This window comes from Seriola lalandi, unplaced genomic scaffold, assembly GCF_002814215.2.
Source record: "Seriola lalandi dorsalis isolate HSWRI2012SDOR001 ecotype SW California unplaced genomic scaffold, Sedor1 jcf7180002054516, whole genome shotgun sequence".
NCBI lineage: Eukaryota > Metazoa > Chordata > Actinopteri > Carangiformes > Carangidae > Seriola > Seriola lalandi.
In genome coordinates, this window is record NW_019525069.1 from 968,093 (window position 1) to 989,953 (window position 21,861).

The window sequence follows — 21,861 nt, forward strand, 5'->3', positions numbered from 1 at the left end:
CAACATTTTTCTCTCTTGTGTATTATTTTCATTATGGATTCATTTGTTGAATATTTTCTCGATTAATCCATTTATAGTTTGGCTTGTAAAACGTAAGAAACGCTTGAGAAATTCCCATTACAGTGAGCCAGAGCCCAAGGTGACACCTTCAGTTCTCTTTTTTTCCGACCAACAATCCAAACCTCACAATGATTGTGTTTACTGTAATTTAAGAGGATTAAAAGCAGCTAATTTCACATCTCAAAAGCAGAAACCATTTACTGGGTTGTATTTTTGCATGAAAAATTACTTTTCATGATAATTAATCAGTTTAAAACAATCGCTGTTTTTTTTTTTTTTTTTACTTAATTGACTGAGAAACTAACTAGTGGCTTAGTCATATGTTTTGTATGTAAAATATTAATTTATAAAGTACAGCTGATAGATAAATGTTGTAAAGTATAAGTATGAAATGTCATGAAATGGAAATACCTAAGTAAAGTACAGATACCTATGTATGGTTAAAAAAAAAAAGAAGTAAATATGTTGTGAGAGTTTGACGGCTGGCTCCCGTAACGCGCATGCGCTCTGAGACTCCGACTCCGTCATGGCTGACACGGGCTGGCCAGGCTGTTCGAAGAGTTTGAAAGGTGTTGTATTGGACATGTGTGGCGTTTTGTATGACAGCGGCGAGGGCGACGGAGTTGCTATTCCTGGCTCCATTGAAGCTGTGGAAAAGTGAGTGAATAATTAGCGAGTCGTTTCAGACATAGTTACAGATTTCAGCTGCTTGCATGTTGAGCCTGTGGAGCAAAGTGCATGCACTCGGTTATTCACCATGCGGATAAACAATGGGAAGCATCTAAGGCTCCTAAAAGGTCTGCTTGCACCTATGACTGAGGCAGTTGCCTTATATTTTCAACAATATCATAACAGTAAATATCTCAGTATCACTGTATTGACATAAGTTGTGTGCCCCATCCTTAACCTGACTCCCTGTTTGAAGGCTCAAGGCGTCTGACCTGCAGCTGCGCTTCTGCACCAATGAGACCCAGGCCACCAGAGAGAAGTTCGTAGCCAAGCTGCAGAGGCTGGGCTTTGACATCTCTGTGTCTGAGGTCTTCTCTCCTGCTCCTGCAGCAGTAGCGGTCCTCAAGGAGAAAGGTTTACGGCCTCACCTGCTGGTGTATGATGGTAATGTTTTTCATTTGTCAAAACTCATGAGACTATGACAATATCTCTGGGTTATACTCAGCGTCTCATTCTGTACACAGTGCAAAATACACCTAGAGTGACTGTCTATTAAGGGTAAATTTAAATGATTACGAATCTGTTCAGACATGTCTACAAATCTTTTTAAAATTTAGCATTTGAGTCACGTTTTAATCTCAATATAAATTCTTTGCAATTCTTTTACTGAAACTGGTATAAATAGACTATTTCTTTTGTGCACAAGTGAGTATTTGTTGCAGCAGGACCAAGTATGTGGGATTAACTCATAATAAACTAGAGTTCCCATTTTTGATGTAATAAAGTAACATGTCATTTTTAGACAATAATAGTTTATGAAACAGGGGGATCCGATAAATCAGGCTTTGGCTACACAGACAATACTTCTCATGGAATTTGTTGAGTAGTATGAAAAGTATGTAATATCACCAGACTCATCCTTAAGATGACCAACACCGTCAAGAGCATTACATCTGATTTCTGTGACACAGATAAGTGTTAAATTCTGAATTGTGTGTTTACTCTTCTACAGGAGTTCTCCCTGAATTTGACAGTGTTGACAAGACCGACCCAAACTGCGTAGTCATTGGAGATGCAGCCGAAAATTTCTCCTACCAGAACGTGAATGAGGCATTCAGGGTCCTTATAGGCTTGGAGAAGCCACTGCTGTTCTCTCTGGGCCAAGGGTAAATGTATATTCCTTAATATATGAGTCACTGATGAGAAATATACAATATCTTCACAGAACTAGACAAATTATTTTTGCTGTCTTCATAGGAGGTACTACAAGGAGACGGGTGGTCTGAAACTGGATGTCGGGGTTTACATGAAGGCTCTGGAGGTACAGTACTGTAGGTGTATAATGGGCATTGATATATTCATTAAGATTAGATAACAACTTTTCTCTACATGCGAACAATGACTGATTGTTGTTGACTTTTTTCCTCCCTCCAGTACGCCTGTGATTTAGAGGCCGAAGTCATCGGAAAGCCATCCTCAATGTTCTTTCAGAGTGTTCTCAATGACATGGGGCTTCACCCACATGAGGTATGTAACGACAGGTGATACTGCATGCATAGGTTTTTGTGCAGTAATGAAGATTCTTATCTCAGTTTTTCAGTTTAGGCTAAAATGGGGGAGTGAGTGATTGGGATTGTCAGCTCTCATAGGTCGGTTCATAAAGAGTGTATGCACATTATCACGCCATACTTGGAAGCTCCCCTCTGAGTGGCAAACATGCAGCTGTCGGCATCTGCAATTGTTTATTTACAAGGAAAAAAAACACTAAAACTGTAAAAGTTGTGCAATCCACTGCACAAATACATTCAGAAATAATTCTCTTGAAGACTGTTGGGTGTTAGAGAGAAGCAACATGACACCAGTACTTTCTACGGGGCCGTGTTGTGAAGTGTTCACTAACCGAACACGCGGTTTTAGTGTTCTGAATGATGCTTCACAATTCTCCCTACAGACATCAGTTTGACAAATCCTGCTCGGTGTCTCAATACCCTCATGATTTGTTAAGTGCAATGTTACCTGCTTTGTGTAGATGTATAAATACAGTGTATACAAGCACATTTTATTTTGAATTCTCATAGCCTTCGCTGCTTTGAGATGTCTCTTTGTTTTCATCCTGGTTTTGCAGCTCTACGCAATCATAGCCAGCCAGATGTGGCTATGTTTTTGCCACATTAGATATGGGTTCCATAACAACCTGTTGCACATGAAACTATTTACCTGTCGACACCTCCTAGGTAATAGCTTGCTATATTTTACCACTGGCAGCTGGAACAGGCACCATAGAGAAAAGGCAAGGCACCGTCTGCTTGGTTGCACACTCTCATGTTTTCATGTGTCTGAACATGTGCTTAATCTCTTTCCCTGTCGTTTGCTGATCTCAGTGGATCTAAAGAAACTGCGCCATCACAGTCATCTTTTTAACCTCATCCATTTTCAGACCTGGGTGTTGGCACTCATTCTGAACCTCACCCTGTTCTCTGGATTTCCTTTCTTTCACTGAGACATGGATGTATTTTTGTAGCTACATCTGCTGCCCTCTCCAAAAACTGCAGCCGCTCACCCTGGCTTTCCTGCAGAGGGTGGTGCAAGGGTGTATTTTCTGGACATTCTTTGTTTGTTGAGTCACTCACTTAAAATCAAAATCAAAATCCTTTCTCCACAAAGGTATCATTCCTTTCATTCTTCTACAAAACTCAAGAATCCATCTCAAATCAGAAGCCTGATTCCTATCACAGAGCAAACATCTGCACTCCAGTTAGAAGATTCAGTCAGACACACTCAATTGAGACGACACTCCCCCTGTGTTTGAGGAGCTCTTTATACCAACTCAGACTTTCTCCCTGACCCTGATCCTCTTCCTGCTTTCAGCTCCTTCTGAATTGATAAAATCAACCTTGTGATCTGGCAGTTCTCTTACTACGCTCAGGAGTTAGGTTCTCTTTGTTCATAGCATGTCCTTTATGCCTGGTTCCCACAGTAGTCAGTCCATGGCCCCCCTTGTATTCTCACTGGACTCGCTAACACTGAGATAAAACCCGCTCCCGCTCTGCTCTGTAGCAGCGCTTAAAACAAGTTCATTTTTTTCTTATCGCGTTAATGATGAGTGTTAAAAGATGCACTTTAATGCCTCTCTTTATTTTCCATTAGCATGTGGCCGACTCTCACCTCACTAACCTCCATGCATTCAGTCTTGCAGCTTATCCAGAATCATGCAATTTTCAACTACCAATCTATTGTAATTTTAGTATCTATTAAAACACCTCCCGCAATGCTTTGTTCTTTACATTTCCATATTTTGAGTTGTAGATCTTTTTTTTTTGGCTCTTATCCGCATCTGCCTGGCAGGTATACAGTAGGAGGAGATAACTGATGGCACTTTTGCGAAAGAAAGATACCTTCAAAGCAGGAGAAAACTTTGCACATCTATTTAGTCAGGCACGTGCTTAGGAACAGGATGAGAGGATCCAAAGTGGCAATCAAAAAAATCCCGCACACAGTCTAACTCGTAGCAACAATTTATCGCAACGTTTCGGTCCTAGACCTTCATCAGGCATATTGGGTTTTTCAATTGCCAAAATAAAGATACCTATCAGAGTTTCATCACATGAAATTGTGGCCAACTGATAAAGTTGTTAAACCAGTGTTATCAAGGGAAGGGTAAATTGATCCCTGCAGTCTGGTCCAAGTCTCCTTGCAGGCACCACAGAGGTGAAATGAACTTTGCATCCCATCTTTGACCTCATGTTGTTTGTGTCACGGCCACCCCAACTTCAACCCCTTCAGTAAACCTTATGCGCACATAGAGAGTACAGATGGGCAGATAAGTCCTATCTCATTTTACATTTTTGTCACTCGATCTGCAGGTGAGCATCGTCAAAGCTCCTAAACTAAAATTCTAATGATCTCTCTCTCTTTCTTTTTCTCCTCCCTCCTTCACTGCCAGGCGCTGATGATCGGGGACGATCTGGTGAATGATGTGGGCGGGGCCCAGCGCTGTGGAATGAAAGGCGTACAAGTCAGGACAGGCAAATACAGGTCAGTGATGTCCTGAATCCACCAGTGCTAGAGTGAACTTTGCTTTGCTTGACACGATCCAAACCTGAACATGACTCCTCATTGACCACTGCTGAGCAACAGGTGTCCCTATTGGTCAGTCAAACTATTCTAGTTGTGTGCCCTGCTGAGGTATCTCGACCCAGGATTAATCTGTGCTTTTAGGACTGGAGGTAAAATGATAAAGATAAATATATGATTTATGCTGTAACATAAAAAAAACATAAATCATAAAATTGTATATCCATATTTTGAATCTTTGTGCTTTAAGAAAAGCTTTAGCCAATTTGAAGAAAATTTTTCTATGTATTTTTTTTTAAATTTCCCCACATTTAGTATATACTGTGAAGTCAGTCTGACCACATTACAAATCAGAAGAAAAGTGTATTCATCTAGTTGTCAGCAGAGGGCACCCTCACACCACGATTGTGAATCAGAGTTTCCTCTGTAACCCACAGGCTTCCTGTGAGCCATCCACTTCATTCTTCACTCCTCCAGATTTGTTTATTTGATTGAGAATCCACCAAAAATAGCTTTATGCTCTCCACATGTTGAGTGCTCGTCAACCACAAGGTCGTAGACACCGAAGGATTTATGGTCCCTGATCTGGAGATTACTGGGGTGCCTTTATTATGGTGTAATTACAGAAACATATGGTTGATTATTTTAGAAGATATATGTGGTACTTATGGCATGAAGCAAAGAGAAAAGTGACTGGGACACCGTTATTATATCATATATATACTGTACCTTATAATGTAGGTTCAAAGTCATGTGGTAATTGGTGTTTTTAATGGTTTTTCTGCATGTAATACTACTTTAGCTTTAAGTTTTATATGTGTCCTTAAGAAATATTTATAGAAATGATGAGGGAATCCTGAACATTTTTTATTTTACACTGCAGTGCTGGTCTTCCTCTTTTTTCCAAACCTTTCTCATTTCAAAAACAGCCTCACTTGCTGTGAAGCAGAAGTGGAACAAGAATTTCGATTCTTTACTTAGTAAAAGTAGCAATATTACAAAATAAAAAAGTCTTATCAGCAGAATGTACTCACCTAGAATCATCGGCCCTTTCAGAATTAATTATTCATAAAAACTTCGTTTTAATGCTGTATTTGTTCTCTGGGGTGTAGGCTAAACTGCACAAAAAATAAATATATGCAATTTTTCCTTCTTAGATTTAGTGGGATAGAAGTATGAAGATGCATAAAATGGAAGTGCATATTCCTTAAAATTTTTGCTATGAACGCTGCTTAACAGATCAAAATAAATGCACTTTGTTCCTTTCCTCTCATGCTGCAGAGGACATCAAACCTCTTTCCTAACATCACTACCATTTTGTTTGGCTATAACCCACCGATTAGTGTGAAGAGTATCATGCTTGCTGACCTGCTCCACTGCTGTGCACTGGCATGTGGCTCTTGGTCATGTGACCACAGAACGCTGAGTAATCTGCTTGAGCATCAGTCAGCTTTAATCCTATACTAAGGCCTCAGTCACTCAATGTACAACCTGTCCTCTGTCTGCGCAGGGTTGTTCTTGTGTGCATATGTGTGCGTGTTTCCACTTTCCTGTGCCTTTGTGCGTGTTATCACAGGTATAGGAAGCTGAACTGTTTCTCAGTGGACTGAGCTGAATCCATCTGGTTTATGTGACTTCTGAGTCTTTTCCCAGCAGCTCGATTCAACTCCAGTGTGCTGACATCTATTATCTACTAGAATCACACAAGTATCTGAGAAAGTCAACTAAACACAGGATAAAGCAGATGAAATGATTTTACTGCTACACTTTTTTATTTTTCGTTTAGAGTAGAGAAGGTCAGAAGCGTGGGATGTGTCCCACAGAAGAACATATGTGGAGAGAGTATTGTGTTGCATGACGTGTTGTGTTTCAGCTGTGGTAGTCTAGATTTATGGACTGATTGGTGAATGGAGTTTATATGGAGAAACACATACATACTACAGCACAGTGGATTGATATTATTATATAACGGGCTCGATTTTTTTTTTTGAAATACAGTACAGTAAAATGACACTCAAATCCAAAGCACCATATTTAGGTTTTGAAGTTATAGTTTCACTTACTGCAGCACAAGATGTTGCAATCATGTTTCTGTGTAAGCAGACACAGACACGTATCTTTGAATTTGTGGGTTTGTTTTTTTGCTGAACCAAGGAAGTGAAAACTGTTTATCAAATTAGAATGTGGCTCTAAAATGAGTTGTCATTTATTCATTAAACATAGCTACTTCATTACACCCCATATCCGTCCCCAGACTTATTAGACTTTGAATACATGCCCTGAGAACGGGAGAGAAACGGTGACATTAACAGTGTTTCTCTGGGACCGTGAGTGATGGGGAGACGTGAGATTTAACATTGTTTAGCCAAACAGGCCCAGTGAACCCAGGCTTGCTGGGAGCAGCTATAAACCCTCAGTCAATTCTATGAAAACACAGCTGTTTCCAAGTCAACCAGATGCTGCGCAGGCCTCCAGTTCCCATCACGCTTGGAGAAAAGGACTGCTTCAAATACCTCAGGCCCGGTGACAAGACAGGAAGGGAAAAAGATACAAATCACAGACAATTCTAATCATATCAGCTTACTTTGAAAAGCTTTCAACTTGACGTACTCTTTTCTCAGCAAAGACTGCATGAGACCTGAAATTCTTTAAGCCTTATTGAGATCCGCAAGGCGAGGAAACTAAAACTAAACTGAATCACATGTTAATCATGTAATCATGTAAATGCTTTGAAGTGAATTCATTTATTATATAAGTTTACTTTGACTCCCTTTGACTGCCTAAAAATGTGCCTTACATAATCTGACTTAATTCTATAAAACATTTTAGGATGTCAATTTTAATATGATGAACAACGCATGACTGTGCTCATTATATCATTGTGATGGCTCCTGCCGATTAAATTCAAGAGCACAGGCCAAGCAAAGTGATATTACAGTGCCCACAAATAACAGCTGTTAAGACTATAGGTGTAATATAGGGGTAATTTTAATAGCAGTGTCAGGGGAGTGTTCTGCTAGCAGTCAACTTTCCCTTGTTCTTAAATAACGAGCGAAGGTTAGCGCACGTCCCTCAGGGGAGCCAGAGAACCCTTTGCTCTTTAATGTAGAACAGGTTTGCAGAAAGGGGCCTACCACCAAAAAAGTGGTTGGAAATTAGACTGGGAGTAGGGAAATTTGACTGCTGATGTTAATCGGCTGCATGGGAACAATCTACCGACACTGCGCTCTTGTCCGGCCCCCCCGCTTGGCCTTTCAGCTCTGTAGTTACGTGTTGATTATAATCACAACATTATAGCTTTATGTATCAAATCTCGGTACCTGGATACCAATTTCTGTCCATACCACAGAGTATCTGCAACCGCTGCATGTCGAAAATCAGCACCAAATGCTCAGGCCAGTTCTTACTCTTGTTTGCTTTATCTTCAATTTCCTGAATTATATTGTTGATCATTTTGATAAAGCCCTACTGTCTTTAGGAAAAGCTCTTGGACTGCTGTTGGTTTTAAAGTGGAATTTAACACTGATGCATGTGAGAATTTAGGATCATTTTGTTATAAGTGGCAGGTTTTTGGTGAAAAGTGTTTATAAGTAGGAAAAATGTGATGTTAATTGATGTTTTGGCCTCTTGGGGGCGGAGCAATGTTAGCGTTCATTTGGAGTCATATTTCCAACCACCTAGCAAATGCAGGTCCAATATTCATATTCCTTTTTTCCCTGGTTAGGTTTTTCTGGAGTATATATATATTTCCGCTGAAGTTGCAAAAGAGGTTGATTTGAGAACAATGAGCTAAGACGCTAAAACGCCCAGTAGAGTGGAAAAGAAAATGTTGATTAGTGCAACTTTAAAGAAGTATTTCTGTTAGTTTGGTTTTTTTTTTGTTTTTTTTTTGTGGTAGAGAAAAACCTAGAAAAGGTATCACCTTGGCACAGGTATCTGACAATGTAGAATTATACCCAGCTCTAAACAGTCCTGTAGTTCTCCATCTTCATGGTCAAGTTGTTACCAGTGTACGATACTGTCAGAGCACTCATATTGTGAGTATGTTGTCCTTGTTCTCTCAGTCCTGTGCCTCACTCTTGGATGTTGTCTTTTTTTTTCTTTTCTTTTTTTCTCTCGTTGTTTGTGGCCTCGACTAGTCCTCTGTTCTTTGTTTCTGTTCGCTTACTGTCAAGGAACTGCTTCAGCTCAGAGGTGGGGGTCTTTGAGGCTCCATAAAAGCAGGTTCACATCATGCTGTTCTTTCAAGCACTATTTGTAAACCAGTATAATTGCAACTCCTAGCTGACAGAATTAGTTTCTGAATCTTTTAGTCTTGACATGCTGTCTGTTTCTCTGTGTATGTGTGATAATCAAAGAAGTTGAATTTCAGGCTTAGCATTTGCATTTGTAATTCTGCAGAGAAGACAAGAATATTTAAGTGTCAGATACGAAGACAGATAGATTGATATAGGTATTTTGAATGAGGGCCAGTGAGTTAGAGGAAGCTCTTACTGGATTCCTGTTGGAATCTGGCAGAGAGAGCACAGCAAACATTTTCACACAGCAGCAACCATCTTCAAAATGGTTTACATTGTAAACCTCTCCCTGTGGCCCACGCTTGACTGCTAATGTGAGTGTTGGGAAACTGTTTTCCAAGCAGGCCGAGCCAGATTAAACCTCTCCAGAGAAAACTAGTCCCTGGTGATACAAACTATGAACCACTTAGCAGAAACCGCACCCTGGTTCGTGCTCTTTCTGTCTGCGGCTGTCATAGAGGGACGGAACAGGAAGCGAGCATTGCAGGAGTTCAGTGGCCATGTGATGACCATGCAGATGAGTTTTTTTTTCTGCGCTATGAGTAGGTTACACTTGCATTGCTATTCCAAGCTCACACTTAGCAAAAACAAACATGCTGACATTCGCATGTTTGTGAAAGAACATGCTAAGAAAAAGAAAAAAAAAAGACAACATTTTATTCTTTTAATGTGGGGGAAAAGCTTACATTATTCATAATACAAAACATATCCCAGTTGCTAGCCTTGTAGTCACACCAGGTAAATGTAGCCCAAGGCTAAATTACATATTTTATATCATGTTACATATTTACAGCTGTTCATTCACAGGTGAAACTAGAGACAAACAAACAGCAGCTCCTATTTAATTTGCTTAATCAATTGTATTTGTGGCAATAATGGATTTTTGCTGCCGTTTCGTCGCTGTTCTTCTGCGTAGTTAATTTTGCTAACAGGAAGATATCACAGCTGTCAGAAATCTTTGATATCTTTGACTTCACCGAGGCAATTAACATGAAAGTTTTTTCCCCCACTCTGATTCCTGTAATTACGGCCTGAACGATGTGACAGGACTGTTGCTTTCACATGTTTCGATGCTAATTCTTCTCCCTAAGAGTGGTAAGGATCTAAGAATATATATAAGAACACATTATTGATTATGATTATTACATTACCACCTCATGGTGTCACTATAGCTATACATTTATACATATCTACATTTTTTTTTTCTCCACTCCATGACTGCTCTGAACATGCAGTGTAAAGTACAGGGTTGACGCACCGCTTATCAATGAAGCTGTTATTCTCATGCAAAAAGAGAAACCACGCACACACGCCGTTTTGTGCACTTTGGTGAATAACATCAGTTAGAACACCCAGTTCTCACCAGATGGTCGGTATGCAAATACCCCTATCACTGTAACTGCTTCTCCTATAATCAGAGTCAACAGAACCAGCAGGTCTGAGACGGATGTAGACTGAGTGTGAAAAGTGTGTGGCTTGTTGCCATAGTGGAGTCCTCTAATGTGACCTTATTAAGTCGTTTTCATAGACACCAGGCAGTGATATTGAGTGTTACAGTTCACCTCTGAGAAAGAGGGCACTGAAAGCTTTTGACAACTTAAGACGGACTTCGTTCTTTATACCTCCTGGCACCAATAAAACTGTAAAATTGTCCCAATCATCAGATTCAGTTCAGGTCAGTTCCAGAGGAATCAGTCATCAGAGCCCAGCATTGGCTGAGTCCCTGTCTCTCTCCCAGCAGCCCAGACTGAACTGACCAGGCATGAACCTGTAATAAGTGGAGATATCTAATGCAAATTTCCACTGATACCCAGTACGAAGTCATGCGAATAAAGCCGTTTTCAGTGCAGCAAATAGAAGGAAGAACTCCTCGTTTGGAAAGCAAATGGCCCATCAACCTGAGCAAACAGATTATAAAAGTGAGGTACAGCTCCCACAGTCCAAAGACCTTCGCTATCAGCTTAATATAATATAGTGGTTGCACAATATGTCATTCTAGCAAGATGCACTGTACATTTTTGCTGTAACATAACTTCCACAGTGCAGGAAATCAAATTACTTCACATGATCTTGTTTAAAAGAAAGAAATCCTTTAAAAGTCTTGCTCTGTTACATGATCCATGCTGGTGATACAGCTGGACTATGTTACAGATATTCTTCCTTTTGAATCTTTTAACACATGCCCCTGAAATTGATTATTTATCGCTAGTTTGTCTGTTTTACTGTTTAATCGTGTATTCCAGTTTCTGCTTTGTATGTTTTAATGTAAGTTTTCTTGATTGCACTAACACCATTTGCAGCATATAATCGGTCTCATAATGTTTCGTTTAGACAGGGCGCTTATGAAAAATCGAGTTAACGGCTACCCACCCTAAATAAACATACAGATTGGGTGACTGACATAATGAAAGGCTTCGTGGTAAAGCGTGAACATTTCGCTGTATTATGTGTGTCCACAGAAAGGTGATGCCCCCCCCCCCACATAAACAACCTATCGGATCTCCATTCTTGTGAACCAAACAGACATTTAGACTGAACACAGCACAGCAGTGTTAGGTTTATGGATGGGGCTTTGTCCCTTCTGTAGATCTGTGACACTGAACCTTGACAGGGCAGCCATGTATTCTGTGCACGGCTGTGGTTGCAGCTTAATCACCCTCATAAGCTGAGCTCTGCCCCTGGGATGGCTCTCAGGTGCATACTGTATTTCGGCCAAGCTTATCTTTCAGTCCTCCTCCGGTGTCCTGTAGCCTCAGTGGCAATGATAATGTGCGTGGTTTTAGGTGTGTGCCCGTCAGACTGGGAGTGATCGTCTGGAATGTATGTGACTTACTATATTTCAAGGCATTGTGTTTATGTATCACTCAGACAGTTATGAAATCTCTTTCACTCCTGAGAATGCCTTTAATTTCCATTTCTGGAGAACTGGATTTAATGTGCCAGAGAAGGTTATGTTTGAGCTGCGAGTTTGTCTGCACTTCTGCTCTGTGACCTCTGCAACCTGTTTTTCTCACTAGACAAGAGTCATTTTATATCCTCTATTACAACAGCACCATCCCACACCCTGTCCTGTTAACCACTATTAGCACTTTAGTTTTGTCAGTGTGGGAAGGAAGTGAAGTTATCTCTCATATCTCTTCTCTGCTGAGGCTGTGAACTTAAAGGAAAGCTTCTCAACTCGACAGCCACGCCATTTCTGAATGTGTCATTGAAGTCTGTTTGCCTCACAAAGACTGTTTACACCAATCATCTGAATCATACTATGTGCACCATATGGCCTTTGAACTGAAGCAGGATCCGCAGGGACCCTCTTTTGTGTCTAGATCCCCCCGGATCATCAGAGGAACTGAAATGAAGAGCAGTGTGACCCGTTGGGTTTTGTTTGTTCTGTGGCACACAGCCAGATTTAGGAAACAGTGTTTAGTTTGTTACTGTCCCAAAGGTAAAACACTGGGGGCCTAGAGCAATAGAAACAATATACATACCGTACATCTTCTAAAGTACATATATAAAGCCATGTACTGATTTTGCTTTGCAAAACATGGAATCAAAATAAGGTGTAATGGCAAGAAATTCTGATAATATACATTATATAATAAATATGCACATAAGCAGCGTGAGTGTCTGAGCAGCATCTCCTTTGTCAGTGATCGGCAGGGCCTTGGCAGGATATTTGCATGGTAAAATAGGAAAATACATGTTGCGTAAGGTTTCCATTTCCACTGCTGGATTTCCCTCCTTTTTTAACCGATAACACATGAAAGCTGGGTTTTGTTGGTTGGCTCTCTTTCCTGGCTGCACTCTCCCACCTTATCCATTCGTGTCCAGAGGAAGGTGGGCTGTTCATTTCAGCGCCTTTTGTAGTGCTTTGGGATTTTACATTTTTGAAGTGCATACGAGTGTTAAAACGAAGAATTTGTGTTTTCTTAAAATTGTCTTTAAACATGTAGGCTGGATTACATCAGATTTATTGTCTAGGGCAGCATTTACCACAATGACATACAGTCCTGCTAATTAACTTAGTGCCTAATCTGTGTTTTCATCCCATTCCCATGGATTGGAATCGGCAGCTTTGTGGGGAATGTAAACACAATCAATTCTGGGAATGAGTTCCTCATCTAGCCAGAACTCTGCTGCTGGCATGAGACCCAAAGCTGCTTTGTCTTTTTGTTTTCTTTGGTGTTTCTGTTCCTAAAATTTATATTTCTAAGCATTTAATAGAATATTCCACTGAAAACATGAGTTTTGAGGCTTGCTTGTTTGCTCTCACTCATAGAGGACAGCAGGTATAATCAACTTGGATTCATTCAGTTGCAGTAGATTCTAATGGTGACCAAGACTTATGGCAAAAAAAAAAAAAAGTCTGAAATGTCAATAGAAACATAATCCAGCACTGCAGCATGCAAAGGTATGGCTATGCACACAGCCATATATACAGTACCACTCAAAAGTTTGCACACACTTTCCCATTCATGAATGGGAACGCTCGGGGAGGGAAAGTGTGTCTGTTAACTTTCCCTACAAACAATTAACTTTATCAAACATACTTAGATGCGAAGATGAACCACTAAATCGTTTAAATTATACTTTTTTATTTTACAATGTTTTGGCAGGAAAATATTTGGCAAGAGTGTTTGGTATATACCTAGCATTCAAATGTACATTGGAGAATCCACTTACACCATCGACATCCATTACAACTGCTGTGAATCCAAGATGATCCTTTGTGATGGAGCAACCTACAACACCTTTTAATCTTACAAATGGAGCATGGATGTTAACTTGTGCCCTGTCCATTTTAACAGATAAGAGGTCATTCTAGGTCACTATGATCGGTTTCCTACTGATACATATGTGTAAGGTACCACAGAGCTAAAATGAGCCTGAAAGGGTTAAAGTGTGATTCGTCCACGTGTGAATCCACAACATCTTGTTCTCTTCCATTCGAGCTGTGCGTTGAACCTTTCTGTTTGGATCAGATAGACGTGAGATAATGACATAAGAGGGCGCCACAGATTGAGTCCACATCCTAGATGGATGTGGCAGTAGCTGCACAAAGAGGTTAAAGAGCTTGAAGAGACTCCACTGGGTGCCCGAGCCTGGCCTACCATCCCTCACCACCCTGGGGTGACAGCTTCCCCTGCCTGCAGGCTCCTCTAAAGCCTGCCGTGCGTTATAAGTCAATGAGATATTAATAATTAACCGAAGCTTTTTTTCACAGTGAGACTATACTCCCACAGCGGGACAAAGGAGCCGGTCGGGCCTCGGCCACTGAGCCCCTCGACGGTACTTTTCCACCCGTGAGAGAAAGAAAGAGAAAGAAAGAAAAGGAGTGAGAGTGGGAGAGAATCGGAGAGCTAAAGCCCACAGATGGCAGGCTGAAACATAGTACTGCCTCTTAAATACATGAACACAGGCCCTTAGCTGTTTCAATGGGGATCCAATCCCTCTTGCAATTACCAATAGACAGGCTGCTTGGCTGGGGGGACTTGGGCCATTGCCTGGTTTCTTCTGGTGCCATTTTTCTTCTCCAAACGGTTTGTGTGTGGTTGAACATGAGCGTTATCATTTTCTGTATTAGAAGCAGGTGACTCAGCAGTTCGTTATCGCTAACAAAACACTGATACACAGTGAGATACAGAGATACACGCTCGCAAATGAATGCTCAGCAAGTCATCAGTGGCACGGCTAATAATAACATGCTGAAGAAAAGAGTGTGGTTAGATCTAGGTCACATGAAGCTGTGCATATTGAGCACAGCACTGATAGGACAGCTGTGAAATGATGAAGGGAGTTTACTTTTATAAGGATTTGGTCAAATAAACAAGAGCCATTCTTCTTAACAAGTGAAACAGTTTAAAGCTCTCTGATGACTTTTTAATAGTGACTTTCAGAGGATGTTACAAAAACTGAACACATAAAAGGAGCACTCCTATAACATTGTGGGACTCATAATGCACTGTTTAAATAAAAAAGATAAAAATCAATCCAGCAAAAGCAGATTTATCACCTTTTTTTATTCCATGCGTTGTTCTTCCTCATCAAAATCTGGCGCCTACATTACCCTCAATGCAACAGCCCGCAGATCTTAGGTTGTTCTGTAATCCATCTCCATGAATGTCAAATTTGCAGTTATATTTCTCAAAATTACATTGCGGTAACAAGATTATGCAGTGCAGACTTTTCAAATAAGTCTTTGCACTGCATTAACACAAAAAAGGAAATTTACAAAAATAAATAAATAAATAGTGACTCCCAGCCATGGGCGCCTGCACTGCAGGGGGTGCTACTGCATTTTCCTGGGGGTACATGCAAAGCTCAACTAATTAACTCAACCAACGACAAACAGAAATTGTGATTTGGTGAAAAAAATGTATCCAAATATTTTTTATAATAAACAATAAATAAACAATCAAATATGATTACACATGTTGTGATGCAGATCATAAGTAAGTTTATAATAACCAGTAAGCTGCCCATCACCCTGAGTAGGGTCCAACACCATATGTTGCAATTGAGAATGCATTAAAAACTAGTTAGCAGAGAAGTAGAAATAGTATTGGATGAGCAGTTGAAACATCTACCTAAAACTAATGAATAAACAGTTGAAATAGTTAGCTAGAAGTTATGAATCAACTCTCCAAATAGTAGTAGCATGTAAACATTTGTCCAAAGCAACCTAGACATTGACAGTTCAATTGTATGAAAAAAGAATTCTGCAACAATATCCACCATTCAAAGCATGAAATAACGTCCAGTTTATGATCCACTCATGATGGGGCACTTGAGCTCATCTGATAAGGCTGTGGGGTTCAATCTGTGGGAGCCGCTGGTCTAGAGGATGTTTCAAGAGTCTCGTAACTAATTTGCATGTATAGAAATGAATGGAAATCAATGGTTGCTCGAAAGGACGACACAAATACAGAACAAATGCTTCGGCAAATCTAATACTACACAGTTGGCACTTGAAACTGTATGATCATGATCTAGATATAAAACCTGCAAAAACACTGGTGTAGTCCTTTTACTGTCGCTGAGAGACAGAAAGTGAAGGTTTATAATTTACGTCCTGTTCGTTGAGCCTCAGATGTGTTTGTGGTTGGGAAAGACAGAAAGTTTCCAGTGGGTGGTTTTGACAGTTCAGGATACTCTTTTTCTGTGTGTGTGTGTGTGTGTGTGTGTGTGTGTGTGTGTGTGTGTGTGTGTGTGTGTGTGTGTGTGTGTGTGTGTGTGTGTGAGAGTCTCTCTCTCACTCTCTCTCTATCTCTCTCACTCTCTCTTTCTCTCTCTCACACACACACACACACACACACAGACATCACTCACAGGAGGCTTTCAGAGAGCAACAGGATGGAAAAAAAAAAAATCAAGTGGCTGTTCATTCTGCAACCAGGGAATCCCCTTTGTGTCCCGCTAGATGGAAAGAATCGTTGAATGTGTGAAGTGTGAAAAGCCGTACTGCAGCTGTTTGCTGATCGTGACTCAACATTATACAGCCCTTTGTACAGTAAAACTGATAACGGCTGCTACACGGCCACAAACTGAGCAGACGATGTGAAGGCTCCAGCTTAGCATCTGTCAATTGTGTTGCCATAACACACAAGTAACACGGTGGTTTTCCCCAGTTCAGTTGGGCTGCAGCTGTATTACCTCAAGGGTGTTATGTGTGTCTTGTTGCAGCTCTGTAAACATCAGGTAGACGAGAAAAGGAAGAGCAAAAGTAAAGCTGAAGTGGATGATGATGATGATGATGATGATGATGATGATAAAACCAGGCTGGAGCATCTCAACTGGCCGGAGACGTCTACTTTGTCTCATCTGATTCTCCCATCAATCTCTCCTACGACCTTTTATTTATAAGTCTTTTTTTATTTATAACGGAGCGAGTCAAACTGTAATCACATTCTCACCCTCCAGGCCAATACTCCCGCAACATCACTGAGCGGCAGAAAACACGTGCAGCCGCACACCTTCACCAAGCTTTGTCTTGTTTTAGTATCTCATGTCACCCACAAGGCTTGGCTGAACATAAAGGTTATAGTTATAGTCGGGGCTGTGTTTTCCTTCCTGGTTATGGTGATATAGTCTGCTTTCAGTGTGAGAAAAGGCAGTGTTTTGGCTGATGGTGCCTTCACTGGTCTGGTATGAAAAACACACTTCTACACAATGAGCTGGGCTGAGTGTTTTTCCGTCTCTCTCACTGGCAGGCTGACTCTTTTCCTCTCAGCGTTTTTGTAGCGCTCATAAATGTCATTCCGCACTATAAAGCCAGGTGACGGCACACTTTACAAAATACTGAGGGTGTTACGGTTTTATTTATTTGGGGGAGCGGATTTTACACAGGAAATAACATCATCCTGCAATTTTTAATTTTTAGGTTGTTCAGTTACATTCATTGCATTGTCTATGTTCTGCATGTGCCATCATTTTGCTTGTGCATATGAAATACTTTTGATTTCACCAATGCACCTGCAGTTTAAGCACAAGTGATTTGTCCTCTTTGGAGCTATTACTTGTTGCTTATTACTTTAAAACGAATGCTGATTACCAGAGCTGTAATTTCCACGAGGAGTGCACAGCACAAGATCTACACTGTCAACAACAGGAATTCAAAGTTTTTTCAAAGTTTCCTAAAAAAAACAAAAAAAACAAAAAAAACAAAAAAAAAACAAACAAAAAACAAACAAGATATTTTTGTGTGTTGAAATCCAGCTGCTGGGAAACAGACTCTTTCCAGCCACGTTTCCCAAAAGCTGCTCTGCATGCTCGCTCTGTCGCTGCCTTCCCACCGAAATGTGTCATGTATTGTTGAACTCTTCATCTCCGCCTTTGTGCGCGTCTTATCTGCTCTATCTGCACTGTGTCAGTCAAATGCACACTCAGCAGAGGTTAAGAGGTTAAGAGAGAAGTGTAAATCGAAAATCAGGTGTGTGTGTTTGTGACAGTTTTGCTTCCTTATGTGCACATGTGTGTGTGTGTGTGTGTGTGTCTTTTTGTGTATGTGCCAGTGTGTTAAGCATTAACATGATAGGAAGGTTGCTGTTGTCTTTCACCCTGCGGTCAGCTGCCTCGACAATGAACTGAATATATCTGTGCAAAACAAAGAATCCCAACGTTTTTCCTGAATTTCTATGTCATATCTAATCTATCTTTGTCGTTATTGCACAGCTGACTATCACACACAAGTGCACTGGCTGTATGAGTCATTCGTCTCCACTTTCATTTCACGGAGGCACAGCCTGTCCTTATAAAAACTTATCTCCATGCTTTATAGAGCCAAGTATCATGTTATATATCTATTCATATGACACTTTAAGCCACTATAATCTTATATTGCCTGAGCAGTATATACATGATACCCATGTTCTCATGGCCATCTTAATCCACTGTCATGTCATAGCTGTTGTAGGGGATTAGAGGTGTGTGTACCTGTTTTTAAAGCACATGGGAATTCAGATTATATGTTGGCAGAAATGTTCTTTGGAAAGAGACGGTTGTAGTCATATGCCAGTCACTGAAAAATACACATGCAGCATTCACTACTTTAAAAATGAAGATTCCCAAGGTGACATCTTCACCTCAGGGTCTTCATATTCATCCTTAACTCTATACTGCTTCCGTAGTTTTTTGCCCGCTCGCAACACGAGCCTCGTTTACTAACTTTCTGGTGAAGTTTTTTTAGTCTTTCAACATGGTAGCAGCTGTGTTGAACTAAATTCTTGGCTGCTTTTCACATCCTACCTCATAGCTGACCTCATCCCCTGCATGAAGGCTGTGCAGTGTCCATCAGGCTCGGGGACCAAACCTATCTTTTCACGTGTATTGATATTGCATTGACTTGAAGGGCACGCAGCGGGCTGCAGATTACCTCATCAGTAACAGTAGCTGCATTGTGCTGAATTTTGCATGGTCACATTGACCTGGTTAACTCCTAAATTATTCATGGCAACGGGAGGAAAGCAGCAGAATGAATATACACACACACACACACGCACACATGCATAGCTAACAGGTAGAGGCCAGGGGAGATTTAAAGGAGCATCAGGTTGGCGAAACAGTGGTCAATGCTGTTGGCCTCACTGTTTGAAACATAAGAGCCATGTGACTAAGTTGGTTGTGTGTTCGTGCTTGTGCGTGTGTGCGTGCGTGCGTGCGTGTGTGAACTCAATCAATCCTCGGGCAGAAAAGGGTGCAGGAGTAATCCAGCACAGGAGACATAACACCTCGACCATTAGCAGACCATCTCACATAACCCAAGCGCTGGCGGCTGACAGACATGCGTAAACACATGGCACCGCTTCCCTCGTATTCACTGCGGCTTCAGTATTCAACACCTCTCTTCACCCCCACCACCACCACCCCCCTACCCCCGCAGGCCTCTTCTTTCTGTCTCTACACTTGGGCGGCTCACAAATATTTGCAAAGGTCCTCTGCAAGGCTCTCGGAGGGCAGGATTAATGGTGGTGTGTGCCGCACACCCTGGGCCAGACAAAGCCTCCCCATCTGGAGCTCCAAACCCGTGACTGGGGAACAGAGGCAGCACACAGAGCCTGGTCGAGGCAGCCCGCGGAGGGTGGATCTATAGGCACCACTTCATAAATGAGCAGGAGTCCTGGGCAGGTCCTGCAGATGAATGAAGTGGGCGTCTCCTCTCCTTTTGATGTGATGGGGAGGAAAAGGGGTCCTGCATGCCGGGCCTGGGCCTGGTGCCACGCCAAATGGATCACATTTCCCCTACCAGCTGATTAAACAGCCATATCTGCATCCATCACTGGGCGCTGAGCCAAACAATGGCAAAAGCCAGGGGGGGAGATAGGCAAGGCCGCCCCATAACTCCTACAGACTTTAGGAGTTATGGGGCGAGACTTTCTTGTTGGAAACCACTGACCTAAGTCCCCAAATTATTCTCTTGCTTTTTATTTTAAGAATCGGGTATTTTTCGAATTAGCAGTTCTCATTAAAGTCCCCAGTTGGTCTATTTTAGTTGCCTACAGATGTAGTAGAAAGGTCTGGAACACTGTGTGACCGCTGGTGATAGAGACAGAAAACATGCACCACCCTGCAGGGGCTTTTAGTAAGCAAACTGCACAGACACCTTGAAGAGGGGAGATAGCAACACAGCAAAAAAAAAAAAAAAAAAAAATCCAATGTAGAAAAAAAAGCCTAATTTTTATTTGGTTGCTGTTGAAGTCATAAGTGAGCTCTTATGATCATTCAGAGAAGACATAGACCCTATTTATTACCCAAACCTTCCCCTTAAGCCTAACAAGGCAGCCTGTAGAGTAATTCTGCTCAGGTCTGTGTGAGTGTTGCCTTCCCTGTATCTTCTTAGCTCATCATGTCCTGCTCTTTTCCAGTGTATATATCAAGTATTGTTAATGTGGCTGATAGCATCAAACTGCTGGTCCTTTTTGTTTACTGAGCCTTGTGAGTCGACTTGTTTGTTCCTGTTTCTTCCCGTGTTGCGTGTCCTTAAGCGTGTGCTTTTGCTTCCCCTCCCTCAGGCCCACTGATGAGAGGCACCCAACGGTGACGGCCGACGGCACTGTGGACAACCTGGCCCAGGCTGTGGACGTGATCCTCAGTCAGAGGGGCCACTGAGTACAAGGCAGCGGACAACCGGAAAACTCCTCTACTTACTGTGACCCTGAGTGATACAGGCTGGTTCGTGCTAGTGTCTTCATATAGCTCTAAGTGTTGTTTCTGACGGGAAGGGGTGTGTTGCATCAAGGTATTTCAACAAACATGTCAAAACAGCACTGCACTAAAGTACCATACAATACTGTATATCCTGTAACCGTTGCAACTCCTTGTTCTGTCAAAAAGGGGAAACACCCACCCATCTGGTGGTCTGCACAGTGTGAATTAGAATGAAATTTGCAGACGTATTACGCGGGTCTGCAGGAGATAGTCTTTAGAGCTGCACTGTGCATTTGCCAGTACATGACTGGAATAGATAAGATAGTTGAAGTTGACATGAATGTGCCTGTAACCAGCTGCTGACTGACAGTTAGAGGGGAAAGTAAAGCTGTGTGTTTAGACTCCCTGCTAATGTTACACAGTCAGATTCTTTCTGGAGCAGCCAACAGTTTGTAGCCAAACTGGAAACGCACAATGGAAAGCATCCTGCAGTTCATTTTTAACATGCACTGATTAATGTACGTATCCTGTCATATGTAGGTGATATTTTTGTCTCCTTTAAAACAAAACATGCACAGTCTCAGTGAAGAAGCCAGGAGGTGTCGGTAATATTATAGTATTTAATAGAGTATTTGGCTTTGACTGTTATAAATAAAGCTATTTTAGTAGTCTATGAGCTGTTGAAAACATTTCTCTGCCTGAATTTGCCAATTTGTCTCAGCCATTGTCACTGAACTTTTTTTGAGGAAAAAAAAAAAAGAAAGGCTCAAGGTCTCAAAGCGCTGGGGAAAATTTAGCCTTGGCTCTGGTTTGAACTGGAATCCGTATCGGAGCAGCTTTTGTTCTACAAAAACAAATCGCTGAAAATGGGAAGTGAGCTGGTCTGAGAGTTGATAAATGCAGAACTCAGCCGAGTGTGATGAATTACGCCGGTGCTCAAGCTCGTGTTTCTCCCTCTGTAAACAAAAATGAAATGAGCTCTCCATCATCAGAGTGAAGCATCGCATATCTACAACTGCTTATCTTTATTTACTCGACTGTTAAAGCCGCCTCTGACGGGGGCAGTCCTGCCATAGTTACATAGATAATTCCCACTCATTAGATGTAGAGCATTCACAGT

The 21,861-nt window shown here is 41.4% G+C and overlaps 1 protein-coding gene across 2 annotated transcripts; it reads left to right on the forward strand.

Moving 5' to 3' along the window:
* The first annotated feature begins 555 nt into the window (after positions 1 to 555).
* lhpp (phospholysine phosphohistidine inorganic pyrophosphate phosphatase) lies at positions 556 to 21,430 on the forward strand. Of its 2 annotated transcripts, none has more exons than XM_023413355.2 (7): positions 556 to 717; positions 986 to 1,173; positions 1,742 to 1,895; positions 1,987 to 2,050; positions 2,164 to 2,256; positions 4,673 to 4,764; positions 20,606 to 21,430. In XM_023413355.2, the coding sequence occupies exons 1-7, from the start codon at positions 587 to 589 to the stop codon at positions 20,700 to 20,702; spliced, it is 819 nt and encodes a 272-aa protein (XP_023269123.1). In that variant the 5' UTR covers positions 556 to 586; the 3' UTR covers positions 20,703 to 21,430. The 2 variants fall into 2 exon arrangements, with proteins under 2 accessions (XP_023269123.1, XP_087031991.1); XM_087175865.1 differs by lacking the exon at positions 556 to 717 and adding an exon at positions 720 to 857.
* Positions 21,431 to 21,861: the final 431 nt, after the last annotated feature.

Bases quoted from the DNA above. Each gene is read 5' to 3' on its own strand.
- lhpp (XM_023413355.2), top strand. From the start codon at position 587: ATGGCTGACACGGGCTGGCCAGGCTGTTCGAAGAGTTTGAAAGGTGTT. The intron at 2,051-2,163 runs GTACAGTACTGT...TCCTCCCTCCAG, and splicing joins TTTACATGAAGGCTCTGGAG to TACGCCTGTGATTTAGAGGC. The intron at 2,257-4,672 runs GTATGTAACGAC...CTTCACTGCCAG, and splicing joins TGGGGCTTCACCCACATGAG to GCGCTGATGATCGGGGACGA.